This window comes from Drosophila miranda, chromosome XL (genome assembly GCF_003369915.1).
Source record: "Drosophila miranda strain MSH22 chromosome XL, D.miranda_PacBio2.1, whole genome shotgun sequence".
Lineage (NCBI taxonomy): Eukaryota > Metazoa > Arthropoda > Insecta > Diptera > Drosophilidae > Drosophila > Drosophila miranda.
The window spans coordinates 21,611,660-21,638,539 of NC_046673.1; the positions used below are offsets into that span (position 1 = coordinate 21,611,660).

The 26,880-nt window shown below is 45.2% G+C and overlaps 3 protein-coding genes and 1 long non-coding RNA gene across 6 annotated transcripts in view; 3 read left to right on the forward strand and 1 right to left on the reverse strand.

The window, feature by feature from the left end:
• On the forward strand, positions 1-1,046 carry LOC117190138. The gene is made up of 3 exons (XR_004473647.1): positions 1-408; positions 481-650; positions 726-1,046. It is a non-coding gene; the product is annotated as an uncharacterized LOC117190138 (long non-coding RNA).
• A 3,264-nt stretch (positions 1,047-4,310) lies between these two features.
• LOC108164788 overlaps positions 4,311-26,880 on the forward strand; it is an 80,936-nt gene continuing 58,366 nt past the window's right edge. The window contains exons 1-7 of one of the 3 annotated variants that reach the window (XM_033392147.1): positions 4,311-4,509; positions 6,174-6,579; positions 6,643-6,936; positions 7,019-7,334; positions 7,402-8,026; positions 8,092-8,205; positions 8,266-9,267. The gene's annotated coding sequence lies outside the window, so the exon portion shown is untranslated. Of the gene's footprint in view, positions 4,510-6,173; positions 6,580-6,642; positions 6,937-7,018; positions 7,335-7,401; positions 8,206-8,265; positions 9,268-26,880 lie in introns of all 3 variants that reach the window. The other 2 variants (XM_033392161.1, XM_033392158.1) reach the window with 2 other exon arrangements.
• Positions 9,390-11,692, reverse strand: LOC108164787 (general transcription factor IIH subunit 3-like). Its single transcript, XM_017300706.2, has 6 exons — positions 11,428-11,692; positions 11,153-11,336; positions 10,513-11,093; positions 10,407-10,443; positions 10,268-10,349; positions 9,390-10,190 (listed from the first exon to the last, which is right to left on the reverse strand). Exons 1-6 carry the CDS (start codon positions 11,591-11,593, stop codon positions 10,035-10,037), a joined length of 1,206 nt encoding a protein of 401 aa, XP_017156195.1. The 5' UTR covers positions 11,594-11,692; the 3' UTR covers positions 9,390-10,034.
• Positions 12,515-14,109, forward strand: LOC108164786. Its single transcript, XM_017300705.2, has 2 exons — positions 12,515-12,851; positions 12,923-14,109. The coding sequence occupies exons 1-2, from the start codon at positions 12,564-12,566 to the stop codon at positions 14,093-14,095; spliced, it is 1,461 nt and encodes a 486-aa protein (XP_017156194.1). The 5' UTR covers positions 12,515-12,563; the 3' UTR covers positions 14,096-14,109.

Here is a 26,880-nt window from a genome sequence, read left to right on the forward strand (position 1 = left end):
TACATATTTTCATATAGAGATGCGGCTTTTATGATTCTGTATCTCTTCTAAGACGTAATATGTACCACCTGCAAGAGTATGTAATGATGAAGAAGGGTATGGAGGAGAAATTGTCAGCTACATGCCACATTCCGGTCATTAATACGCCATCAGAAGCGAGTGCCCAACGAGCAGGGGAAAGAGATACTGATAAAGAGGCAGGTCATCGCTGCCATCTCGCGTCATCATCATCATCAGGGGCGGAGCTCCGCTTAGCTCCAGTTGTTGTCCGCCGGAATGCTGCCGCTTTTGCTACTCCTGCTACCACCTGAACCAAATACTAGCCGTAGAATAAAATGCTAACTATTGCAGCGCATTCAAATTGACGGCCAATACCCGCACAGAAAACTCCTCCAACGGCTCCCGCAGGTTCATATTTTTACACAAATTGTTCATTAATTGTACAAAATTTAAATATTAACAGACATAAAACCTAAACAGGCCATCGATGTTTATAAAAATGGAAAAGAAAACATCGATGCATCGATAGCACCATCGATGTTTTTCTCCCATCACTGGTCAGCAGCTCGCATCCCTAACAGTGAAAAATTAGAAAATTGCTTACAATTGGAGTGCAAATTACGCTTGAACCAAACTAAACGAAAGATCAGGTGATTTACAACGCTACAAAATAAAATAAAGTAAATAGAAACAATATTTATGCGAATCCGTATGTTCTCCTTTAGAAATGTTGCCGAAAGTAGTGCTCCTGATGGCCCCCATTGTGGGAAGCCTGGCCACCGCTTACATTTGGAACGTTATCGCCAAGATGGAACGCGACCGGCAATTCAAAAAATGTCTCATTACGGATATTGAAAAGCGCCTGGAAGCAGTGCACAATGCACGCGCCCAAGGAGAGGAGGAGGACGGCGATGCCATTGACCCACTCGACGAAATGGCCGAACTGGCTTACCAAATGGAACTCGAAGAATAAATAATCACATATCTGCATTTACATTATTTTGGTTTACGAGTAAAGTACAAAAATAAAAATAGTTAAACCGCAATGTCGTCTCTTCGTCACTTCTCGGGCACTCCTGCAGAGACGCAAGACCAAGGCCAAGACAATGAGGCCAAGGAGGATGAGGATGAGCCACTCTGCCCGATCGACACGTGCAACTAGCAGGAAACCCAATCCCAATCGTGCCCCTAGGCCGGGACCTGTGCCTGGCCGCTGGGATCTAGCCGTGCCGAAGCGAGACCTGACGTTCAGTGTCCAAGAGCTGAGCCTCCATTTGCCCGTGCTGGTGACAGTATGCAGAACCCTTCCGATGACCCAGGCCGAATGAGAGAGAGGATGTCTTCCGGGATGGTCTGGCTGCTGTGCCCTGCCATCTCTTGGCCCGTGGCAGTCCCGCTGGAGATCTTCAACAGCGATCTGAAGTGCGCGGCCGCCGTATGCTGCGGAGCTTCAGCACCGGAGAGGCTGTGCGACTCTGGGCAGTACGCTGTTCTCCTCGAGATGGTGCAGTCCAAACTTTCAAATTGAATATCTTTGAACTTGTGCAAATTATCGGAGAGCCGAACAAGAAAACTAATCCGCAAATTTTTGCGGGTATTGTTTGGGATGAAGATTGTGGCTCAGCTGTTGCCGCAGCTGGTGGACCACTAAAGTGGGGTTGAAATCTGTTGGGGCATGGTCTGGGCTGGGCGTGGCTGGGCTTGGCACCTTGGCGCACAAATTGAAGCCAGTTTATGGCTCACATTTGGCAAGGCGGCTGGGCTCGGCTCGGCTCGGCTCGCATTATTGATTCCGCTTGCCAGCTTTATTGCCCCTTTTTCTGGGGCATCACTTTTTTACGGCCGCAGCAGACTCGCTCGCAACAACAACATCCTCCTGAAAGCAGGACGCAGAAGGAACGGACGGACAGAGCGGATACAACTGAGGCTGCAAATGTGCCATAAATTGCTGTCTTTTATGTTTTCATGTTTTGGCAGGCATTCAGACAGGCCATGCCACACGCCACACGCCACAGTCAAAGTGGCACAGATCAAATCAGATCCGATCGGATCGGAGGCGGGAGTTTTAAGTGATTTTTGCGTTCCAATAATACCCGAATTCACGTTGCCAGAACTATCCACATTATTGCATGCCAAGGGAAACCTGCTGCTGTTGAGTTCAATTTCAGGCGAACCGTAGAAGCCATCTGGCAAACTCTTGACTTTAAGCTGCAACGGCAATCAGTGGCAAGGGGGCAAGAAAACAAACAATGGCAACGGCTGGCGATGCTCTGGCTGCTTGACGTCCCAATATAGCGCGGCGACATGTTTACGATGCATTTGTATCTGCTCCGTACAACATATTCACCCCACCCCACCGCACTCTTTGGCCTGCCCGGATAGCCGTATGCCGTATTCCTGTATTCCTGTATTCCTGTATTCCTGTATTCCTTCTGTATGCTCTCACATGTTGGCATTTTCATTGAGGGAAAATCAGTAAAGTCGGCGCAAGGATTTCAAATTCCCATTCCCATGTGAAGCTCTTTGTGTGTGCCCAATGTCCACCCGTCCACTCGTCCGCTCGTCCGGTCGTCTACGTGTGCGTGCTCCAAAAAGGAGAAACATCCCTAGGGCGGGGCAACGACAACGATGAGGACACATAAAGGCTAAATTGGACCCTGAATGGGCGCTGTGGAAGACATTGCCTGGCCAATGGACAAACACTCAAGTCATTTAGAGCCCGTCCACTCTCAGGAACTGTCTCGTAAAAATATCTGTCCACCGCCAGGGCCTATTGAATTGGAAAATTCAATGGATACGTGCATAACCATACCATTGCGGGGCCCCACTACAAGTCTATAATTACGCACTCTTCGTCTCGAATGGAATTGATCTCTGATATGGGATTTCCTCAACCCGTTGCCGTTCTCCAATCCTCAAAGGAGCAGGAGCAAAGAGAGAGGACATCGACACACAGAACGTGTTAACATAAAGGCTGAAACGTGTAGCACGGCCAAGTGGGGAGGGGACCCATCAGGGCGAGGAGTCGTGCCATGCCGCCTGTCAAAACTTTTTGCTTCTATTTCCTCTCTCTTCGCATGGACTCTTGTTGCCAGTGAAGGTGTAGCTGGTAGTCTCATGCTGTGGCATCAACACCTAACTCTGGGGATTGGATTACCCATAGTGTGGTATCGCAGGTTGCATTGGTTTCCGTTCGAAATTCTACGTATGTGAATCATTTTAAATGGCCTTTTTTTTCTTCGTATATTCTTATTCCTGGAAATTTTGTAATATATGCACAGATTTATTGAACAGTACTAGTGGAACATTTAAGAACATTCTCTTACGTAGGTACGAGTACTTGATGTTTGTACATTTTTGCATATTTTGAAAAAATTGCCAGATCTTTTCTACAGTGCTTCCAGGGATCGCTGAAGATTCACATGTGAAAAGGCGTTGGGTAGTCCTTCGACGGTATGTTGAATGCGGATCAACATCATACCTGCTTCTGCATCTTATGGATGTCACCGTTCTCGCAGATCGAGCGAGTGTAGTCACCAGGCAGCCTGTTTCTTTGGGAACATAGAATAAATTTCGAGCCGACTGCCATCACATGTACATTACCCGTTTGGTCACCCTCGACGATATTTGTTGGTAGAAATACGTGGAAAAAGCTTGCGACCTCTTGCATTCGCTTTGCCTCTGGCATTAGAACCAGGAAAAGGGGTCCCGTCCCTGTTCCACATTCAGAATAGGTGACGCATTCCTTAGCTCGGGACGAATATCGAATACATACTCCAACCAGCGTCTGCTGCTTAGGGGATTCACAATGACAGCGCCGGCATCCTGGCTCTTGCGAAGATGCGGCCAAGTGTAGCTGCGCAGAGGCCGTATGCCGCGCATGCCCAGTTGTCTCATGGCTTTTGCCAAGTCCGACTTAAGCATAGGTTTTTCCATGGAAGTAATCGGTTGCAAAATGCCCTCAATATTACTGCCATTCCTGTTGGCGTACTTATTGTTTTCCTGCATGTCGTTTGGGTGTAGAAATAAACAGAAAACAACATCGCCATCTTACATATCGATCACAATATGAATCGATAGTTTGAGGACAGCCCTGGATTAAACTGCTGAACCGCGAAACCTTAATAACTGTATGATTAGCTGCAAAAGCAGAGACAGAAGAGCTGGAGAAACATCGATGGTTGCGGACACCGATATTTGCGATGTTTTGAGCAATGTGCGCACAGTTCAGGCGCATTTATGAGTGGAATGGCCGTACCCTTTATAGATATACCATGGTCTCAAACCAACTGGCAACACTGGTCCTGATCAATAACATTGAAATGTAACTGCGCAATCGTAGCCACACATGTATTCTATAATATTTATAAAGAACTGGCGCTGCGTGGATGTTTCTTGAAAGGGAGATGGAGATGTTTGTGAGTGGATTGCTGACGGCTGCCATAAGATATGGTTATTACTAAGTTGAAGACAGAATCTTGCACCCAGAAGCATTATAAGGAAGACAAGGTACGTGAGATGTACATATATATGTGCATATGTATGTATGCATGTGCACAAAAGTCGCGCGCGTGGATGTTGCGTCGCCCCAAATCGGAAAGAGGATCGCAGCGCAGCCGATCTGCCTCCAGTGCAGTTCCGTTCTGTCTGGTGCAATGGAATGCTGTGCAGTGCACTTCAGTGATGGGCATTGCGATGCAGTTACATACATGTACATATGTGCTGTGTTTCTGGGGTTCTAGAACACATTTAAAGGGAATTCCTGTTCTGTATGAACTTAATGCACATTTAAATGCGGCTCGGGGCGGGTGGGCGTTTGGTCGTTGGCTGTCCTGCCAGCTACTAGGGTACTTGGTCGCAGTCGCAGTCTGTTTGCCCAACTTTTCTGCTGACTTTTTAGACTAAAAGTCAAATATTTCATTTGGAAATTCCTGGCGACGAGGCGAGAATGAAATGTGAAAATTTCCCTTCTCTTGCGCTTCCTCTCCCCCCCTCTCCCTATCACTCTTTTCGCGCGCGCGCGCGTGTGTGTGTGTGTGTGTGTGTGTGCGATGGCAGCGAAACACATTTTTCAAACTGTGACCCTGCAACCAGCTCTGCCCTGTGCCCCTGCCCCCTGCAACCTGCAACCTGCACCCCTTTGGCGGCTGCTTAAAAACTATAAATTAAGTTTACAACTTTTCCGCACAAACTTTTTCCTCTCATCCCATCACATCCCATCTCGTCTTGTCCCCTCCCCGCTGCCTGTTTATTTTCGCTGTTCTATCACAGTGTGACAAAATGGCATTGTCCGGGTCCGGGTCCGGGTCCGGAATCGGAATCTCTGTTTCCCTTTCTCCATGGCTGTCTGTCTCCGTTTCTCCCTGTATCTATCTGTCCTTGCTGCTTCCCCATTTCCATTTCCATCTTCATTTCTCTATCTCTGCTTGTGCCACAGACAGAGGAGTAGCCGAAATGTATGTCAAGTGTTACCAGAAGCAACTTTGACATCCATCATTTGGCTTCTGAGTCACTTGTTGACCTTTGTTTGCAACACGACACGAACCAGACTGGAACACCACCACCATCTGGTGGGGGGGGGGGGGGGAGTGCGGGTGCCGTCACCTGACAGCTAATCAAAATGTCGCACAAAGTTCATTAACAACATTTTCCAGTCAATTGTCTTGTCCAGGCATTCGACTCGAGTCGACGGGCAGGACAGTGCAACAATATGTCTGCACCTGCCACTGCCACTTTGCCCCTGCCTCTCACTTTGTTAACAGCCTGGTCATAAGGCTGTTTGTCTTTCACATCGGCGTGTCGATGACTGCGAGACAGTGCCCCGACAATTCATTGCTAGGCAAATCAGGTGAACTTAACGAACTGTTACTGGCGGACAGATGGACAGACGGACAGATGTCATTTGGTTAGCCCATGAACATTTCGGTTATGTCCCAGTCACAGGTCACAGATCTCAGGAGGAAAAGGGAATGGAGGACCTAAGCTTAAGAACATCCATAACAACAACAATTTCAGATAGCAGACTTTGACTTTGGCAGATGCCAGAGAGAAGGACAATAAAGGGATCTAGTATTGGGTAGTATTTCCTCTTTCGCTTGCACCTTTTGTGTAGCAATAATCTTGGCTTTTATAAATCCATTTTCTAAATTTCTTGATATTGCAACTCCTTTTAGATGCAGAGCCTTTGATGGAAGAAACAGACAAGAATAACACGACCAAAGGATCATCAATATTTATGTGCAAGCCATTAGCAGCTGCATTTCCTGCATTTCCAATTTCCAAAAGGATGAGTTTCTGGCGCTCTTCTCACACGCACAAAAGCGCAAGCGGGTCAAGGATATTATGCATATGTGAGTGGGAAAGTCGAAACAAAGGCGAGAGAATGGATGGGATGGGAGTCAATGGAGTGCTTCTGCCGGCTGTGCCATACCAAAGGAAGATGCCATCGTCACCCTCTCTCTCTCATCATCATCATCATCATCATCTGAGCCGGTATGGGCATCTGCAGCATCATTGTTGTGTTCCCCACTCGAAAGTCGCACAAATGAACGCGTAATTGTTTGCACATGAATACATTGAGTAAATATTTGCAAACACATTCAGCAGGAACTCCAACTACAGGCTCTCTCTATCTCACTCTAGGTACTGCTGCATTCTGAGGCATGCCCCATCATCATCATTTGCATGTCGTGGCATGGACTTGAGCTGCATTGCCAAGTCAGAGAAGGCAGGCCTTAATCTGCTTACCTTGCCTTGGTGACAGACATTTCTTTTCACCTTTTTCATCTGGAAAGCATTGCAGATGCTGCAAACGGTGCGGCTGTGGGTGGGGCTGGGGCACAAGAGCAACTCGGTGGAGGGTGGAGAGTGGAGAGTGTAGAGGAATCTCGCTGGCAAAGTTGTTGAGTTGCTTCGCAGGTCTTTGCTTTAATTACGGTATGCCCCGGACTTTGAGAGCACAAACAAATTGCAAATTGTTTATGGCATGCAAATTAATCAAATCTCTTTCTCAATTAAGCCAGGAAGCCATGGGGCCAGCTATGCCAGGCAGACAGCCCGGCAGTCGAGCAGTCGAGAAATGCAGGCAAAGTGAATCGCCTGATGACCCGAGCAACGAGAAACCAACGAGAAAATACACAAATATTCCACAAGTTGTAGCCAAGCCATGGACCAGGGCTAAAATGCATAATTTATATGGGGGAGCATGCTCAGCATCACTCTCGCCACAACATGGCGCTGCATGGCAGCTAAGGCTATGATGTGTCCTCCGATGATACCCTGTGACACCTATCAGTAGGAAGCGATGATCTTGAGGAGCAGAATAATCCTCGCAGGTATGTAAAAATACTATGAATATTTCGGCTTCCTTTAAGCTAACGTTCATTCACGATTGTCTTTCAGTCACGTCCATCAGTCATCCCTTACCCTGTTCAGTTGCTGCTTAATTCATCAAGTTGTTACAAAATTTCGAGAACCCATAGATAATCGAGTGAGCTCGATCCCAGTCAGACAGGATCGAAACTCGCAAGCAATTCAACTTTCCAAACTGAATAATTCGGTCTAAAACTGCCCGTTTGGATGGCATAGGGCTTCGGTTCGTAAGCCAACTTCATGTAATTGAGTGTAAACTTGTCGGAGCATTTATTTAATGCCTAATCAAGTGATGTGTAACACATGACTTATCCAATTTCCCTGCTAAACGGAGTTGCTCTCTCTCTCTCGCGCTCACGATGGATTAGATATAGAGCGAGTGATAGATGTAACAAGGATGAGCAGAGTTGGAATGTGTTGAATATGCTGTGTTAAGCCAAAGTGTTGTGTCAGTTGTAGCTTGTCAAAAGTTGTGTTGTGTTGTCCAATTAGCATAATTTCTTGACTTAAGTTTGGCCTTCAGCCTCGCTTCTTTAGAGAGCCAGTAACACTATCGGCGACAGTATCTAAATTGCCCAAAACTATTCGGAATTAACTTAAAGTTTGCCTTAAATTGTTCTTCAGTTTGGCTGGAAGTTCGAGGAAAACTTATCCCGTATGATGGCATTTTCCGCTTATGTGGATTCTGGCTCATTAAAGAACGAATTGTAATTATTTCAGATGTTCCACAGGAGCAGCAATTAATCACTTGGATCTTCCTCGGATTGGTCGGATTTGATGTCTGGAGAATGCTGGAGAATGGGTCTGCTCCAGCACGAGGAAAGTGCGTTTCTGGTATGTAAACGGGCTTTCTCATTTCTGAATGCCTTCTAATCCTTTCTCCTCAATCCACAGCCGCAGGACCCTTTGGGAGTCCCATTTCCGGTGACAATCGCAGTCACTACCGATATACCAGCTACCGATGATGTTGGCACGGGAAGGCGATGCGCTTCCGAAAGGAAGAGAAAAATCAACAGCTGGCAAAGAGCGAGCCAGAGCCAAGGTCGTTGCACAGCTCTCTCTCTCTCTCTCACTGTGTCTCTCTCTTCACCACGTGCCGTCAGGCATTGCGGCGAAGGAGCACGAGACGATACGACTCGGCACGAGAAAAAACTCACCACTAAACGAGGAGGCGAGGCGCCTCCGTGTTGGGACGCCACTGTCACTGCCACTGCCATCGCTTCCATTCAGTTTAACGTCGAACTCTGCTGCTGCCAGTTGCCTGCGCCAACCAGCCACGGAATCAGCCAGATTCAGCCAGCCATTCAGTCTACCATCTCGAAGCCATAGCCATAGCCAACCAGTCAGCCATTCGAACAATCGCCGAACAGCGACAGGTCGTGACGTGTGTCCTAGTGCCAAGAGTAGTGTCCCTCACTTTGCGGTGATTCGTACAGACAGTCGGTCAAGTGTCTCGCAGATAATTGTCATCATTTTTAGCCCGGATCGTGATTGTTTTTGAGCGGAAAATACACACGGAATTACTGCTGCTGTCTGCTGCTGCGGCACAAATAATAAATGCCGATTTGTCTCTTTTGTGCAGAGTGAAATTATACGATTGCTTTTTGTTGTGCTTTTTTTTCGGTGTTTCCTGCCGGCTCATCCCGCGCCACAGACACCGTGCGTATGATTAATATTCAATGAAAAAACTGTCCATCGAAGCGTGAAAGAAAATAAAAATAATAAAACAGCAAAAGTGTAAACTGAGCGGCAGGAGATAAGCAACAGCCATACGAACGACAATCCAAAACCAAAGCCAAGTCCAAATCGAAAGAGGGGTAACCAGAGGCAACCCGAAAAGCCAATCAACCAAATAGGCTGCGGGCCAAAAGTGTGCTCCAAAGAAGGAACCAAACGGTTAGTAAACACAAACTGTTTGTTGTCTGTTATTGTGGTGATTTCTCTGTGTGTTTTTGGAGGAATTTGGGGAAAAGACGCCAGGACAAGCGCACTTTTCCAGCAGAAATAAAACGAATGAATTGTAATCATTAAGCGCTTTTGTACTTTACTCAGCAGCATACATTGACATACGGATGTTTTCAGTGATACATGTGATTTAAATACTGCAATTTGATTTCCCGAAATAGAATATGAATTAGAATTCGAGTATGTGCCAGAGTAATTCCTGCCAAAACGTTACGAGTGTGTCTCTTGCGCTGAAAGGTTCAATAGTAGCGTATTAACCTTTCAGCGATCATGAGTTAATTCTTGACATTAACACAATATATATAGAGTTTAGAGTGTGATTGCGGATTATGTTGAGTGTTTCTCAAGCGCTAAAAGGTTCAATGGCGATGAGGAACCTTCTGCCGCTTGGGCGCCATGTATCGATTATAACTAATTGATTGTCTTTTTGTATGATTGCCAATGGAAATGTGTGGAGCGTATACGTAACGTTTGGCCATATTTTGGCCTTTGCTTAGATGCCACACTGTGTAAAGAGCGAATGTTGTAGCGCCAAAAGGTTCAATGCTACTCATGAACCTTTTGACTGAACTTGTTAGAGTGCGTGTCTATAGAGTGTGAGCCCATGATTTGATTAAGTTGCATTTGGTTGTGTTATTAGATCCCGCACACAGTGTAAAGGTGTTTGAGAGTAAGGTTATCTTTGGGGCGATAAAATCTTAGATGCGCCCGCACGTGGACAGCTGTATGTTCACATCTCGGGTGCTGCTTATGCGTACAATCGAGTGGATGCGTCTTGCGGAGGGATTTCCCGAATTAATGAATTGCAAACGTCTCGCGAGCTGAGTTTCCAAAATGTGGATCAACCTGGGCCTCTGCGCAGATAAGGATAAGATAAAGCGGATATGCTTTTAATATCACAATTTGAATCAGTTATTCGTTCAATTATTACCTCTTTGGTCCACATCACAATGCCGTTCTGAAAGGCGTCCTCGCATGTGATCGCTCCAGTGCCCTTTGGCTGTTTGGTCTCGCTGATAGATCAATGAGTGAAAATGGGGAAAGTCAGATAAAATACAGATACTACTAACCGACAGTCATCGCAGTAGGGTGAGTGTTTGCATAGCACTGCAGGAGAGATCGCACAAGATTAGTTCCTGTATAATTCTGTAGGAGGGAGAGAAGAAACCCACTTACCGAGCTTGCACTTGCCGCACACGAACCCAATGTTATTGCCAAAGCCGTGACAGGCACAGCGTGCCGGCACCGTAATGTGGGACCTTGGAGACTTGATCAAGTACGTTGGGTACAGAAAATGGTCGACTAGGTCGCCAGACAGACTCAACGTGTCGTTGGTGCAGAAGTAGAGGCCATCGGTGGTGTCCGTGGCACGCTGCAGCGGCAGCTGCTTCGGCACCTTGACGGCACACACGTTGATGGTCACATTCGTTTCCAAGGCCTCTTGGATCACATTGTCGTAGTTCTTGTAGACATCCTCGTGCAGAACTGATCCGGTGACAACGAGAATGCGCCCTTGGACGCTGCGTCCATGGGATGTGTTTGGGATCTGGCGACGACGCTTCTGGATGTAGCAAAGAGCCAGGGCGAGGGACTCGGCTAGAAGCGAGGACTTCTTATCCTCGTTCGGCTTTTCGATGGAAAATTCACGCTTCAGTTCCCCCTCGACCTTAGTCAAAACTGCGTACTCCATGGTCTTGATCGTATCCAGTTGGAAGTCGTACGTGGTCAATTGTTCATCAACGGAATGAGCCAGCATTCTGAGGAAATAACTGTGAGAGGAGCGTCCAAGGGGAGAGAAGACTCTGCGTTTACTTACACAATGCTCCTGGAGCACGCGATGATCCCCACCTCGTTGTGCGGTCTCTCCAGCAGATGGCCATTGGCCAGCACCATGGAGGCGTCCACCACATTCAAGACCATGTCTACTTTCCCCGGCTGAATGTAGCTCTGTCCGTAATCAATGTCCAAAATGAGCACCAAAATATGGACATCTTCCGAATCTGCAATACACGGGCAATCGCCGCACACCAATAATTTTTCCGTTCCTCTCCCCCCCCCCCCTCGACAATAAAAAATTGCAATGTCACTTACCCAAATTACTGGAACACATCTTAAAGAAGCGGCGATTTGCGTCCATACCAGCAGTCGACATTTGATAGCCGCGTTTCTCATTGCTCTTCTTGATCTCCGCTTCAGTTTTTGAGCTCTCCATTTTCTTGATGGAAACATTTAGGGTATTAGATCGTTGTGCTTCCATTTTAGATTAATTTCCTGACAATTTTCGTTTTCTTTTCACCAAATATTCTGACACCGAAAAATTCTGATGAAAGTGTTGAACAGACTGAAAAGTTGATTGACACAAATCACAAAATGGCCCTAAAGCAAGGGGAAAGGAAAGGCAAGGGCAGCTATGTACATACATACATATGTAGGTAGAGAGAGAGACGGCCGACAAGCTCGCTCGGAGCCCAGCACACTTAGGCCGGTTTCGGCCCGTTGTGACCTACATATGTATGTATGTGTGTACATGATTTATAAGACACATTAAATTGAATATTCAACATAATGTAGTATTTAAATGACCCACGCACAAAGCGCTCGCATAAAACACATGCCCAAAGTCAGAGCCACAGCCAGAGCCACAGCCAGAGCCACGAAATACATTATACATAACATATACACATATTTATAGTGTATGTATATGTATGTAGGTACATATATGTATCTGTATGACTGTGTATAGTGAGTGGCAGGCAGAGGTCCGCCCATGAAGGCCATCTTTGATGGTGCCGTCGCGGACCGAACGGCTGCCACCAACTCCAAAAAGCCAAGCAACAAGATCCGCCCCAAGGTTGGAGGCTGTGTGAAAACTGCCTTCATATTGCTTAAATGCGAAAATCGCTTAAAGTTTCCACAGCGATTGAATATTCCTCCCTTGCTCGGCATATTCGAGCCAACAAAAAATATTCGCAACTTTTGTGTGCGAGTGTGTGTGTGGGACATGCGTGCGTGTGTGGCAGTGTGTAGCAGTGTTGGCTAAAGTAATTTACCAACACAGGCGAAGGCAGGAGGCATCATAAATCAAACGTTTTGCTCGAACTACAGAAAGTGGCAAGCGCCATGGGGCATGGGGCAGAGGGGTCGGGGGCTCGGGGAGCAGATACACGCGTTACGTGTCCAGGTCAAATGTCAGAAGTCAGCCAATTTGGGCAACATTTTGACAGACAATGGGTTTTAGCTACCGCACCGTCGGGTGCTTAAAATTGGGGATTATCGATATGCCCGCGCTTCGGCATCGATACCGAGTATCGATATGCATGTACTCGATGCATTCCTCTCTAGAAAAGTACTTTGTGCGTCTCTTGGGAAAATTGTGTTTCGTGTGTTTTTTGTTAAAAGCAGTCTTGAAAGAATTAAAAATGGAGATGCAAAATACGAAGAACAAGCATCATCGCAGTGAAAAAATATTGGGGTTCTTGGCCTATCTGCAGGCAACGCAGCGCTTTAAATTTTGGGTAAGTAATGGTAATGGAATGGAATATTCGGGAGCGGGCAGTGCAGCTAAAAATACATAACCTTCAATTAGAAACCGCAACCCAAGCGATCGAACGTTGTCAAGTACATTTGCCTTTCGGACGAGAGCTGCGACATGGACTCGGTGATCAGCACTTTGGCGGTGGCCTACTACCGCTACCGCACCAAGAAATCGACATTCGACCATTACGTGCCGATGCTCAATATGCGTCGTCTCGACTTTGCCGCCAATAAGGAGGTCGACCAGCTGCTGAGAAAATGGGATATCGAAGAGGCACAGCACTTGCTTTTTCGCGATGATTTCAAGAGAGAAATACTGATGCAGTGCCGCTACATCCTGGTGAACCACCACGTCAGCCCCTTCAACAATCTTGTGGTGGAGCTTTACGACCATCGTCCGCTCAGGTTTCGCGAAGCAGCCCTGCCCAGGGACTGCCAGTGCGACTTCAGCATCCTGCCGATGCGCTCCTGCGCAGGCATGATCACTGCCTTGTACAAGAAAGCCTCAATGGAGTCCAGCATTGTCTTCGAGCTGCTGCGCACCGCGCTGCTCATGGCGAACAGCAACTTCGTCCTGGTGCCACCAATCACGCTCGGCGAGGTGCCAGACTTCCAAATGCTCAAGCACTTGGAGACCAGCATTCGGGACAAAGCCGTGGTGCCCGAGGAGCGCGCTAACGCCCACCAGGAGATAACCGACTCTGTTTATAAATCCGGTGTGCTCGGCCTGTCGGAGATCATTCGACGCGAATTCAAGCTGCTGCAGACCAGCAATGGCAAGGTCATGCGTAACGTTCTCTTCACCAGCTTCCCGTGGGCCCTCAGCACGCTCGTCACTTTTAGCGAAGCCGCCCAGGTCATCCAAACGTTCGGCAAAGAGCAGGCCGCCGACTTCGTTCTGATGCTGAGCACAACCCCTGGCACGGGGGTGTACGGCCCCAAGCCCGTCTATCAGCTGGGCCTCCTCCCTATGGACGGAGTGCACGATCGGAAAAGTCGTCGTCTATTCGAACACATGGTCGTCAATCTGAATCTGTCCGTTGATCCGATGCTCAACCTGGAGCCGTTTTCAAAGTGCGACTTCACGCATGGCGCCTTCTACAACCTGGGCAAATTGGATAACACCGTTCCGGACGTGCTGCACCTGGTGGAGCTCATCTTGTACCACTGGGCAGAGAAATGCCGTTGTGTCACCGTCGCCGACAAAAAAAAGCCTTGTTTTTAAAGAGCATTTCTTAATAAATACAAAATAATGTATTATGAGGGGAGTTATACGGAAGTATGCTTGTACATACTTATACCCTGTAATCCATTGTCGCCCTTAACCTCCTCTCTGGCTACAGGCCTCGCAGGCAATCACTCATCGCAATCGCAATCTCCTTGACCCGCTGCCAAATCATATTTCTCCATTCTACCCCGTATATGAATTATGTGTGGCAAAAAATGAATTTCCCTGGGTTAACAAGATGTTTATAAAAATGGAAACGCCACCCGCAAGGACACGCACAACGTCGGAAAGGGTGGGGGTGGGTGGAAGGGGAGTGGGAATGGGAATGGGAGATGGGAGATGGTGCTGGTGGTGCCATTAGACAACGCATTAATCTAATCATATGAGTTCATACGAGACTGGCTCAGAAATCATGGTCTTGCCCAAAAAATCATGAACTCAAAAATGGTTATGCCACGCCCCATTCAGCCCTAAAATACACACACACACACACACACACACAACACACACACAAGTACACAACCAAAGACATTTGCAAGTTGATTTATAAGCGCGCTGATGTCAGTTACGTGCAAAATGGCAGCAAGTTTTTTGTGCCTGCCCCACGCACGCACTCAATAAGGTTACGAGCAACGGAAGCGTGGGGGGGCGGAAAGGGGGGTGAGTAGTGGGTGGTGGCTGGGAGCTTGCCTGCGTGCTTTTGTGCTCAGGTTACAACCAAGGGGAGGGTGGGGTTGTGTAGGGCAGAAGAGGAGTTCTTGAAGAGGATTTGGCAAAGGTACGCCGATCCCGGCGCCTCCCTTCTCCTGGCACTGCGCAAATTGCTTGCAACACTTTTTGTGCCATTCACCCCCTGCCTTTGCCTTGGCTTTTATAAATCGCTTAGACATGCCCAGGCCCCCAGCCCCCCATCCCACCACTCTCAGCTCTTCAGCTCAACCCTCCCCACCGCTCACCCTTCTCTTGATAACAACAGCAAGTGGTGGCGACAACTCGAGTCAAAAGAAGCCCGAAAAACAGGAAGCTCGGGAGCTGTAGCTGGAGATGCAGATGGAGATGGAGATGGAGTTGGGATGGGATGGGGCCCTTCCATCTACTTGTGGGGCTACTGGCGCCACTCAAAACACATCCATCAGCAGCGTATTTGTATGAGAGTGGAAAAAGGTTAAAGGTGTTTTCCCTCCGCATCTCTCACGGCTCTCTGCCATTGTAGCTCCTCCTAATTGTCAGGACTCTGCTACTGCTGCTGATGCGCCTGATCCTTCGACTGGGGCATGCTTTTGTGTGCGCGTCACGGGTAATGAAGATAATTGCTGCTAAGCGGATACGGGCGGATTTCTGAGACACCTCCACACAGCCCAGTCCGCCCCAGTGTTGGAAAAAGGGAAAGAAAAACTTACACTCTTTCATGTCGGCTACTGCTGCTGGATTTTCGGCACGAGAGTAATCCTTAAGGAGGCAAAATATGTGCGGCATTTGTGGGGAATACTCGTACATTTCAGATTAATATTCATTTCTCAAATTGCTAATCAAAATTAAATTTGTTACACAGCATTAAATCGTTTTTTGGCAATTACAATTGAATTTATTTTAATTTCCAATTCAGTTACTAGTTTCGATTGCATTTAATTGTTGCCAATGATTTTCTCATCAAATTATATTCAATTATGGTTTCAAATTATGTATGTATATTTCAGACTCAATTCCAATTTGATTTCAATAATTAAATGCATTTAACGATATGTGCAATTTCATCTATTGAATAATGAGCGATTGAACCAGAGGTCGGTCGTCAATTGTTAATCTCAGTCTCAATCATTCCATAAAAGAAGTTCGCATTGTCCACAAGAAATTTCACAATTTGAATGTTTCTCCGGAAAGATAGAAGGTTCTTCGGAGATTGATCTATGGATCGCTTGATAACTTTACGAGTAAGAATTAATGATCCGATTAGCTTTACTTAAATCTATTTAAAACGGGTCCAGCAATACAAATAATTTGTTGAGTTCTTTTGGTGGCATCTCCTTTAAAGACAATATTTTCAGTCTTGGGCTTCTGTTTGGTTCCCCCAATTCTCACTCTCTGCATTATTATTTTAGTCCGTTTTTTTTTAGTCGTTTACTCATTTTGCTATTTTTAATTTGCCCAGAAAGTCCCTCATCCCCTGGCTGGGGGTCTGGTTGCTTTGGCGGAGGGCATAGGACGCCAGAGAGGGAGAGAGAGTGAGGGGGAAAGCGACTTGCATTAATTAAATTCTTTCAGCTGTTAAAAGGTGTCGACTCTTCTGGCTGGTGCTGGTGCTGCTGCTGCTGCTGCTCCTGCTGGTGGTACGACGGGTACTCGTGTTAATTGTTGGTGTGTCATAGAAGGAGTAGGAGGAGGGGCAGCATCTGGCTAATTGGTAAATGCTTTAAAGTGCCGGGTGGCTAACGAGGCGTATGCGTAATAAGAACAAAAGTGGCAAGGGGGATGTGAAAAGTGGAATGTGGGGAACTGGACTCCAAGGTATCCTCCTGATCTCCACTTTAGGTATTTGCCATCATTAATGACAGACGCCAACATTTATGACAAACAGATTGGGGGCGGCGCGGCGGATTATACATACATACATATGTAACAGGTAATTGTTTTTCTCCTGCTGTATAAATTTCCTGTCCATTTTTCTACTTTATTTTTTGCTTCATTTGTCTCGCTGTTTTTCGGGTTTTCTGCTTCTCTCGTTTGTTGGCATAAATTTATTGTGGCTCTCCCGTCCTGCCCCAACGCATTTGCATAAATATTTTAATTTGCATTTCAACGAACACGAAACATGAACCTGGGTGCCCCATCCGCTACGGCGACTGCGACTGCCCACCCTTCTGCCATGCCATGTAAGGCATATAATCGTATAAAGGTTAGTAGAGAAAGCTCTCCTGTATATACGACGGTGTTTACTTCATTGTTTCGGCGTTTTTTTGGCGCAGAAAGATAGAAAAGAAAAAATAATAATCAATAAGAAATAGATATGTAGATGTGTAGATGTGGGGGGCTTAATTCTATTCATCTCCCCAGAATAGTTGTTGTTCCATTTAATTCGATATTTGTATGCAAATTTGATCAAAAAGGAACAAAAATAATAAGAATTACTTTCCCATCAGACGCGCATTTATGAAAATTATATTTCCTTTGTACGTAGCATTTTTAAATATTTTTTGCTGGTTTGAATTTGTTTTGAATTAATTGAGTGCCTATTGTCTATTCTTTAGGGTATTTTCAGCTCAAAGAACTACATGTTTCAATATTGATTCATTTGCTGTTGGTCCCGTGTGTGGCTTTAAAGTCGCATAAGTCCAACTAAGATCGGTTGTAGCCTTGTAGAGACGCAAAACTTTGCAGATTCTTATCATATCAAGAGCCTTTCCCCTAATAGAACAAGGAAAAACAGAGAGAGTGCAGGGCCACAAAGAAAAAACTAAGCAAACAGAGAGGCAGAGGTACTGGAAAATATGTTTTCATTTTCCCCCCGTATATATACGGCCATCCACACACGAACACACGCTCGAAGGTTGTGCATAGGGAAAACTTTCCATTTCAAAATATTTTCTTAGCCAGCTTTTCAATGTTGGCGCTTCTATGGGCACAAGGGCAGGTCCAGGACAGGCCGAGTTGGAGGAGATGTAGAAGGACTATTGCCAAACAAGAGGAATTTTTCGGTGCCTTCCTACTCCTACTTTATTGTGTGTGTGCTCTGGGAAAAACAAGTCTTGTCGTGGTCCTGGTCTTGGGTCTCGTTCTGATTCTGTCGCATGCATCTGTTTGTGGAATAAGCCAGACAAAAAGGAGGAGGCTTTTGTAATATGGTAAATTTGTTAGCTGGCATTTCATCGGACATCGTAGGGAGATAAGGGGCCACAAAGTCCTGACAACAGATCAATAATTGAATATGCATAGCATTGCACGCACAACGAGGCGTCTACTTGATGCCCTGAACAATTGCAGCAAATTAACGCAATTAATGTATGCCGAAGGGGAACAACGAAAAATACTCAAAATGAGATGCACGAAGAAGTTGAAATGAAGAAAAGTGTTGTGTAAACATCGGCGGAGGAACAGTAGGAGCACGGTTGATTGGTGTGGGCGCTCCGGCCAAAAACAAGCAGGAGTAATTGGGGAAAAATATAATTGTCACCGCAACAAAAGCGTGAGACAACAGTCAACAATGTTGATAAATTTTATTTATTCACACAAGTTCATTAAAAACAGTTCGACAGATATTTGTAATACCATCGAGAAAAATTGCATATATTGGTGACTACTGTTTCTGGTGCTTTCTCGATCTTCTGCCGATCCTTTAAACTTGAACTCAATCATAAACAATTAATGCCACAATTTGTTGCCCAAAGTTATGGAACAAAAGAGGATCAACCAAAGCTATTGATAATGTACCCCAGATATTCAGCAATAAAATAACCACAAAAATTAAAAAAAAAACTAAGCCTATAAATCGCACAATTTTTACCACAGTAAAATTTAGAGGCCACACAAATTCCATTGCTGTGGCAGAGCTGTGGCCCCCTCAAAGCTCAGGCATAATTCAATCAAACGAGTTGCATGCCCTATTGTGGAAATGCCCAGTGGGGCCGAATGGCTTTATTAGCCACACACAAAAACAGAACCCCAGAGCCTATCTATCTCTCTCTAGCTAGGCTGTAGAGTTCATAAAAAAGCACACATAGAAATGGCCATCAAATTTGAAGATTTTATGTGGCAAAATGCCTTTCATCCCATCCCATCTCATCGCGGCCCATTTCACAGACCTTCCTTTTTCCTTGGTCTGTAGTATACGTATATCGATGGATAATATATTTATATTTAAATAACACTTCATCATGTCGACGCTGCGTATGCGTAATATTGTTTGCTTTCATGTTTTTCGCCCCAAAGAGAAAAGCCCAAGGAGGAGCCCAAGGAGTGGCATAGACTTATAAATAAACTTGATCCATTGCCCCCACACACACACAAAACCAGAAGACAGAAGCCTGAGAGACACAGCAGAGATGAGGGGCCGGACAGGGGTAGGGCTACAATTTGTGCCTTGGCTGTCGAGTGCGATAAATTTGGGCTTATGATTTTATCCCTTTTTACAGCCCTTCAACCTCGCGATGCCGCACGCGAGAGCAGCAGCGGCAGCAACTTCCAAGTCAATTCCTCAGTTTCATTTTCGTTTCTCGTTCATTCTCCATTTCCATTTCCACTGCTGGAAGGGGTCCTGGTGTCCTGGGGTCCTGGGGTTCTCCCGGCTCCGCTCATGCATGAAACAGCGCTTCAGGAACAGACAAAACCGAGCGACAGCGCATTGTGTCTGTGGCTGAACTGAACTGAAGAATAAATAAACTACAACAATCGGAGCGGAGGCAAGTCAAGCAAATTACACATACAAACGACAAGAAATAAGTTTATTCTGTTAGGTTTTTGGCCACTAAATAGGGCCTCGGCCGCAAAACTGCAGGCGAAAGCGAAACTTTTCAGAATTACATGCATAAATAACCCGCCAACGGAAACCGCCACATAATAGAAAAGAATAGAATTAACGCAAAAAAAAAATATATATATATATTTATATATATATCCCCGTACAACAAAAAAAAACAAAAAAAAGAAGCGAACGGATATTCGATATGCTAGACCCAGGCATGGGCCTAGGTCCTTAGGTCCTGGAGAGTGGCTCGGAATTGCTTCCTTTGAGATTAACTCAAGTGGAAGGGCAACTTTGTGGATGGAATTATCTCTTATGAAGATGTAATTGATAAATGGGATGAGAATGAGAATGGGCACTCGGATAGGTATGGGGATGGGTCCGTCGATGCCGATGCGTATGGAAATGCGATCAGGTCTTTTCTCTGCTGCTCTCAGACTTTTCGACTTTTGTGCTACAAGAATACTCCTAACCAGAACCACGAGTACTTGCACTTTTCCATACAGACATTTGGGGAAATCGATTGTCCATTTTTAATTGCCTTTAATTGTTGCACATAATTTTCTCGTTAATTGAATTCCATCTGGGTTTCAAATGATGCATTTTATTGTCTATTTCAATTGGATTTCATTAAATATTAATTTCTTTAAGTGCCGGTTAAATGAAATGCATTCAATCGAATATACAAGCAAGGTAGCAATAACTTTTTTTTTGCTAGGAGCACATCCCCCAACATCAAGTTATCCTGTACTTATTTTCCTTGTATTATGGATATTATGAACATCTGTTTATATGTATATATTCTCGGGTGAAACAAAATAAATTTCAATATAGTTTTTACTGAAATTACTTTACCGATTAAAAAAAGATCTCAAAAATAAAACACGCAAATAATTGCACACACAATTTCGAAGGAAGGGATTTCCCCTTCGTGAGCTATTTACGGCGTACTCGAACTCGTACTCGCACTCGTACATATAGGCACTGAGGCGTTTCGATTTGCACTCCCACTTGATCACTTAACGAGGCGAAGGATAATTCCCCACTCAATGAATCTCAATGGAAAATGGCGATGGCAACAACTTATCCGCAGATCATCTAGATGGGTATTACCTACTTACACACATACACAGGCACGGGCACACATATAAATAGATGACTTTACGTAGGTGTGCATCTGTGTGTTCATCCTCGCACTTGCTCTGCGTCTGTGTGTGTGTGTGTGTGTGTGTAATTATGTGCTACATCATCTTTTATGTGTGGCTCAAACAACGAGGGGACCATGCATCATTTTCTTTGCAGCTTTCTCCATAATCTTTTGCTCTCTATACGCCATACGGTATACCCTGGATGCAGGGGGTATGATGAAAATGTCACTGGCTGATACTACTCTGAAAAAATCATCCAGAATCTTTTCCGGAAATAGTCGAGAAATGTATTGGTTTGTCTGTAGATAAACCCAACCTAAAAATTCCGTTTTGAAATAAATCAAAGGACAGATCCATTGATTAAGAAGAGTTTATGAAAACCCCACAGAATATGATGGAATCAGTACCGACAGTACTCATACAGTGGGATGGAAGGATCTGCATGGTTCTACAAGGGATATCTCAAGCTTCGAGCCTCTCAAGGCAGTGCGTTCTTTTTTTGGGTCTTTTTTATTGTCAAGTGTATCAAACGGAATATAGCCACCCTCTCGAGTCCGCCCTCCTGCTGGATGTGGGTGGCCGTGAACCGTGGCGACCACTATGTCTCTCGTTTGTTTGTGTTTAATCTCGTTTTAATGCCATCGTCGAGCATCATCGTAAAAATTATTACATTAAATGTCAACGCAAGAGCAGAACGGCATTTGCAGCAGGAACAACAATAATGGAGGCAAGAAGGAGAGACAAACACATGAAGAAAAGTGAAATGAAAAGAGATGAAAAAAACGAGACAAAGAGAAGGCGAGAGAGTCTTGGGTGGATAGCGATATGGAAGATGGAGGGCGGAAGGCGGAAGGAGGTCTTGGGGGTTTAAGAGGGTCGTTATTATTAAATTTTACACGCACACACAAGCAACAATAAAGTGTGCGAATATATGCCCAAAATACACCCATACACACTCACACACACACACACACACACACACAGCACACTAACAATGTATATGCCACTAAAATTCAATTTTTACGAGCATAATATGTTTCAATGGCAACACACACACACACACACTGCCACAGAGAGAGAGAGAGAAAGCACAGCACGTGGCACACCTTCGATTCGTTTAAGGTTTCCCTTTGTCTTAGGACCCCCCCTTGTGTCTATCCCTCTCTCTTTCTACGCTTTCTACGCCCCCAACGCAATGATTTTCGGCAACTGCTTTTTATATGTGTCGCACATTATTAAATGAATTCAAGCGTAGAAGATTGCCCCCTGACCCAGGCAGCCATCCTTCATTTTCCTCCTTCAGCCTCTCCCTTTTGTAACACATCAGTGCCTGTCTAATGGCTACAAGGAAGGAAGGCCACTGGGAGTGGACCTGGACCGATACAGACACACAGACAGACAGCCTCCCAATGAACCTCACTGGAGGCCACCCCAAGGGATGGATTGATGAGGAGGCTTCCTTGGATCACATGCACATCCATACCTACTAAAGACCTCTCCAAAAGGTGCCAAAATCTGGCCGGAAAATAACTCCCAATGCAAAATTGAGTATCATGAGCCCCAACCAATCCATCAGAAGGCCTATTATTTCAAAAACTTGTAATCTTTCTACTCGTTGGGTTCATTAAAAGCTCCCCATACCACAAGCGGACAATGGAGAAAGCGTTCAACTTTGACTCCGGCATACACTTCTCTAAGCCTACCGTCTACCCAGCAAATGCAGTTTCCACATCCGCACTACTCGACAGAGTTTAGAATGGGAGGAAGAACCTCCCCTCCACTCATGTGGCACATCCTCCGCTCTTGGCTTGGGGGCTCGGGGAGTGGGGCTTATTATCCCGAGTCCTTGCCATTTCCCTACAATGAAATGTAACTAATGAGGCGTGTAATCATTGTTATGTCAACAGTTTTGCTGCCTTTTGACAAACGAGAGACACACACATGCACACATGGAAAAGCGTTCCGGAGGAGACACACACAGATACTCGTATGAGGCACACACTCGAGTGCATGTGGGATACAATTTTTTGAGAGTTGGGGAGGGGCGGGAGAGTGTCGCTAGAAATTCTCCTCCTGCTGCCGCAGGTCCCTCCCTACGTGTCAATATAAATAAAGCGACACTGCCGCCTTTGGAAGAGCGGAGTAGAAGTGAAAAGGGAGAAGCGTCGTCGGAGGAGCAGGAGTAGGCGGAAACTTCATCATTATCCACATCGTTGTCCTGGTCCGTGCGTAAAAGTGCCTGCCTCTAACACATGCTTTGACGTAATTGCTGCTCCTCCAGCTCAAGCTCCAGCTCCAGCGACAGAGAGACAGAGCGACATAGCGACATAGCGCCAGCATAGTCCTCGTGTGTGTAGAGGAAATAAGCAATTTGAGAGATCATTAAAAAGTTGAAGCGACAAAAAAAAGACCCAGGGAAAATGAAAGAAAAAATACAAAAAAATGAACTCAAAGAAAAAGGAAAACGTCTTGAGAGAGATGAAGAAATAAAAACGCCATCAACGCTAAAGGATATTAAATGCCAAAAGCACACATATGTATGTATGAGTGAGTGTCCTTGTGTATGCGAGTATGGGAGGATAAACTTTTGTTCATGCCTCCTAAAATGTTTTTGGGGGTAAAATAGTTGAATTGAATTTCCCCCAAAACATAAAATGTGATTCAATATGAAATCAGTTTTCATTTTCTGATTTTTTTGATTTCTTTTTGATTAGTTGGAGCGTTTCACAGAGTGTGAAAGAGAGAGAGAGTGACGTGGGGACTTTGCGTGGAAAACTGACAGCGATTTCCCTCGAATGCCATTCAAGGAAATTGACTCAATTGCCATGGAATTTTCATGGCAAGCGACAACAACGAGCAAACGCAACCAAAACACAAGCATCAGCATCAAGGCCACCGGCAACAAGCATCAACAGAATCACCAGCAGCACTGCCGCAGCAGCATCACAAGAAAACCTCAAGGATCTGCCCAAAAATCCCTACCCAGCCTAACCCCACACCATACCACACATATCCGAGCTCCCCCCAAAAAAACATAGAGGAAAAGCCAAAGAAAAACTCGTCTCGGGCCTCGGGTTGGCATGCAGTTGAATGCACGCATTTTGTGGCTCTCGCAGCACCAACAACAGCACGAGCACCAGCCTTTGAGAGAAAGTTATCCAGACTCGTGGCCTGCGGGGGTATGGGAGTGTGCGGAGGTGCGGACAAGGATGGGCATTTGATTGTGAGTTTTTCCGGTTTTATTTTTTTGGCCAGCCCAAGTCTTTGCGTCAACATCAGGAACAGGAACAGGCAGAGGAGGCAACGACGGTGGCGGCGGCAGCAACAGCCAAAAACACTCGACAAGCGACAGGCGGCAACAAAGCAAATTTTGTTAGTGGCTTTTGCTGGCCCGCTGGCTCCTGTCGACTGATGCACTGAAAGAAAGGCTGAGACACTTTTTGAAAAGTATATTACGTGGTCTTTGTAGAGGGTTGTGATTTGGCCCCAAGAGAGCTTTTCTGGAGTACTTGGAGTGATATTGGAAGATGGAACAACATTTCTGAAAATACAAATATAGGAAAAATATAAATTTTAATATAAATATCTGGGTAAATATCTATCATTTGGGATTATGCCATTTTTATCATACGAATTCTCGGTTTTTAAAGTTAATGCATAGAATGTGGGCAGATATTGAGATTATTAACGATAAAACATCACAAGATCTCCATTTCTCTCAGTGCATTGTGCAGCCGCCGGCCTCCCACGCTTTGGACCCCATTTGCCGCATTGTTCGGCACTTATTCTCTGGCTTTTGTAAATAATATTTGCATTTAATTTCTGGTCGAGTCCTTCGTCCTGTGCCCGCGTGCTAGTTAGCGACTTTTCGCTGCACTTTAAATGTCATTTGCTTGGAGCTTGAGCCTGGACCGTGGCTGCCTTTAACTAAATTAGTGGCACAGGCCCCACCCCCCACCGCCACTGGGTCTCTCAGCACACAACAACCATTGTGTTTAGCGAAGCGCATTTCTTTTTGTGCAGCGAGACATTCTGCGGCTGCCACCATTCCGACATGCCACCAAGCCACGTCTCGTCCTTCGGCCGTCGTCTTTCGTCTCTCGTCTCGGCCTTTGTTCTACTCTGCCGCACAGTGGCTAAAATTTGTCGTAACAAGATTTGCTTTTGATTTGGATTTCGAGTCCACCACTGGGTCGGACCCTCAGCCGCTCTGCCGCTTGTCATCCGCGTCGCGTGCAACATTTTTGCGTGAAAAACTTTCTTCTTTCTGAAGCGAGAAATACGAAGAGCAACAACAGCAACAGCCCAGCAGAAGGGCCTGCCACTTGAGCCAATTAGGACTTATGCTCCAGTGGGTTGCATGCCCCACTCTGCCCCCCTCCCCATCTGTCAGGAATAGTCAGGGCTTGTTGGGCAGACCGAATGGAGATCGGAGTTGACATGACTCAAAGCATCAGAGGATCGATTAATCAACCCGTGATCAAATGTACTTCAGACGGGCTTACAATCGATTAATAATCGATTTGTTGGCATTGTTCTGTGCATGCACCGATTGTCCTATGGCTTTGTGATCAGCCACACATCATGCATTCATTCATCCGAAACAATAGATTAAATATCGATTTATCTATTTCTATATGAATTATTATATATGAAAAAACCAACGAAGATCATGCAATCCAGATATCCAGATTCCCAAGCCATTTATTTTGCGAACCATCCATCAAGGGCCCCAAGGATATACGTATATCATATTACAGCATCTGCATATTGTACGGAATCCCATTGGAATCGAATATATGCATATATATGTACGTGTACAGATATGTACATCCATATGCATATGCATGAGTAAGTATTTGTATGTGTATCTTTATCTGCACACAAACACGAACCAGACAGCAGCGCTGAAACGGCGTCAATTTTATCTACGATGTGGCACAAAGCAGCGCAAAAACAGCAGCTTCCTAACCAAAGCCCCCAGCCTCTTTTACTCCCCCCATACATACTGGGGGACCTCCCTTCTCTGTTCCACCCCTTTTCACAGGCGACTGCTTTATTATGCTAAAAACTGTGGAGCTAAAGTGTGTTATATGGCATAATCTACTAACGAAAATTGAGCACGAATTTATTATGTTTTCGCATTTTTATGCATTTTTTTTTTTTTTGTACGACTACCACTCTTGTAAGCCTAAACAGACATCCGCATTGGGCCAGCACACACACTCATACATACATAATGAATTATGCAAGACATTCATGCCCCATGCCCCACACACACACACAGCGAAATACTTTTAGCCGTATCAATAATTCAAAAAAAAAACCCAACAAAACGATAGCCCAAAGAGAAAAAAGAGGAGAAAAGAAAAGCAAAAAGCTGCCGACTTGATGAATTATAGAAGCAAATCTGAATTGAAATATAACTGAGCACAAAACTACATATGTGCATAACTTTCCTATAAATAAATATACGCCACCTGGGCCCATCGCTTGCCTGGGGGCTGGGTGGCCGGGACACTGGATGCCAGAGATGCCCGCGTGATTCATATGTATGTCGCACAAAGCTAAACAGAAGCTACATACATATGGATGTACACAGCCCTGAGCCCCGAATAGTTACACTTAGATTCAAATATTTATGCCAATATATGCACCGACAGTGCAAATATGAAATTGGTAAGTGATTTCACTTACATTTCGACATTAGTATGAAAATATTTGAACTAAATAAATTTCATACTTAAATTGAATTATTTTATATTTAAATTATATATATTTCCTACCAGTGTAATACAATATATTCAATGTAAAGGGTTCTGCACATATTTAGATTAAATATGGATCGTTTAAATACATTGAAATTTGTATTTATATTTCATCAAAGGGAACTCTTTTTGGTTTCACCGAATATTTAATTTACATAAATATGGGTGTGTTCTCTCAGTGTAAAATATCTTTAAAAGTTGAGAAACTAATCGGAACGTATCAGAATTTTTTATGTCGAACGATACTCCCTTGAAAGTTAATCCCATGGAAGATATGCTATTTAATGGATATTTCCGTGAAAATTATACCCGTCCTGTGGAATCCCCGAACGAAGCGAGTCACGCGCTCATCTCCCACATGCATTTCATTTATATCAATTTTATTTATTCATTTTTTTTATATTTATTTCT

Bases quoted from the DNA above. Each gene is read 5' to 3' on its own strand.
- LOC108164787 (XM_017300706.2), bottom strand. From the start codon at position 11,593: ATGGAAGCACAACGATCTAATACCCTAAATGTTTCCATCAAGAAAATG. The intron at 11,094-11,152 runs GTAAGTAAACGC...TTATTTCCTCAG, and splicing joins GCGTGCTCCAGGAGCATTGT to AATGCTGGCTCATTCCGTTG. The intron at 10,350-10,406 runs GTTAGTAGTATC...TTGATCTATCAG, and splicing joins CCCTACTGCGATGACTGTCG to CGAGACCAAACAGCCAAAGG.
- LOC108164786 (XM_017300705.2), top strand. From the start codon at position 12,564: ATGGGTTTTAGCTACCGCACCGTCGGGTGCTTAAAATTGGGGATTATC. The intron at 12,852-12,922 runs GTAAGTAATGGT...ACCTTCAATTAG, and splicing joins CGCAGCGCTTTAAATTTTGG to AAACCGCAACCCAAGCGATC.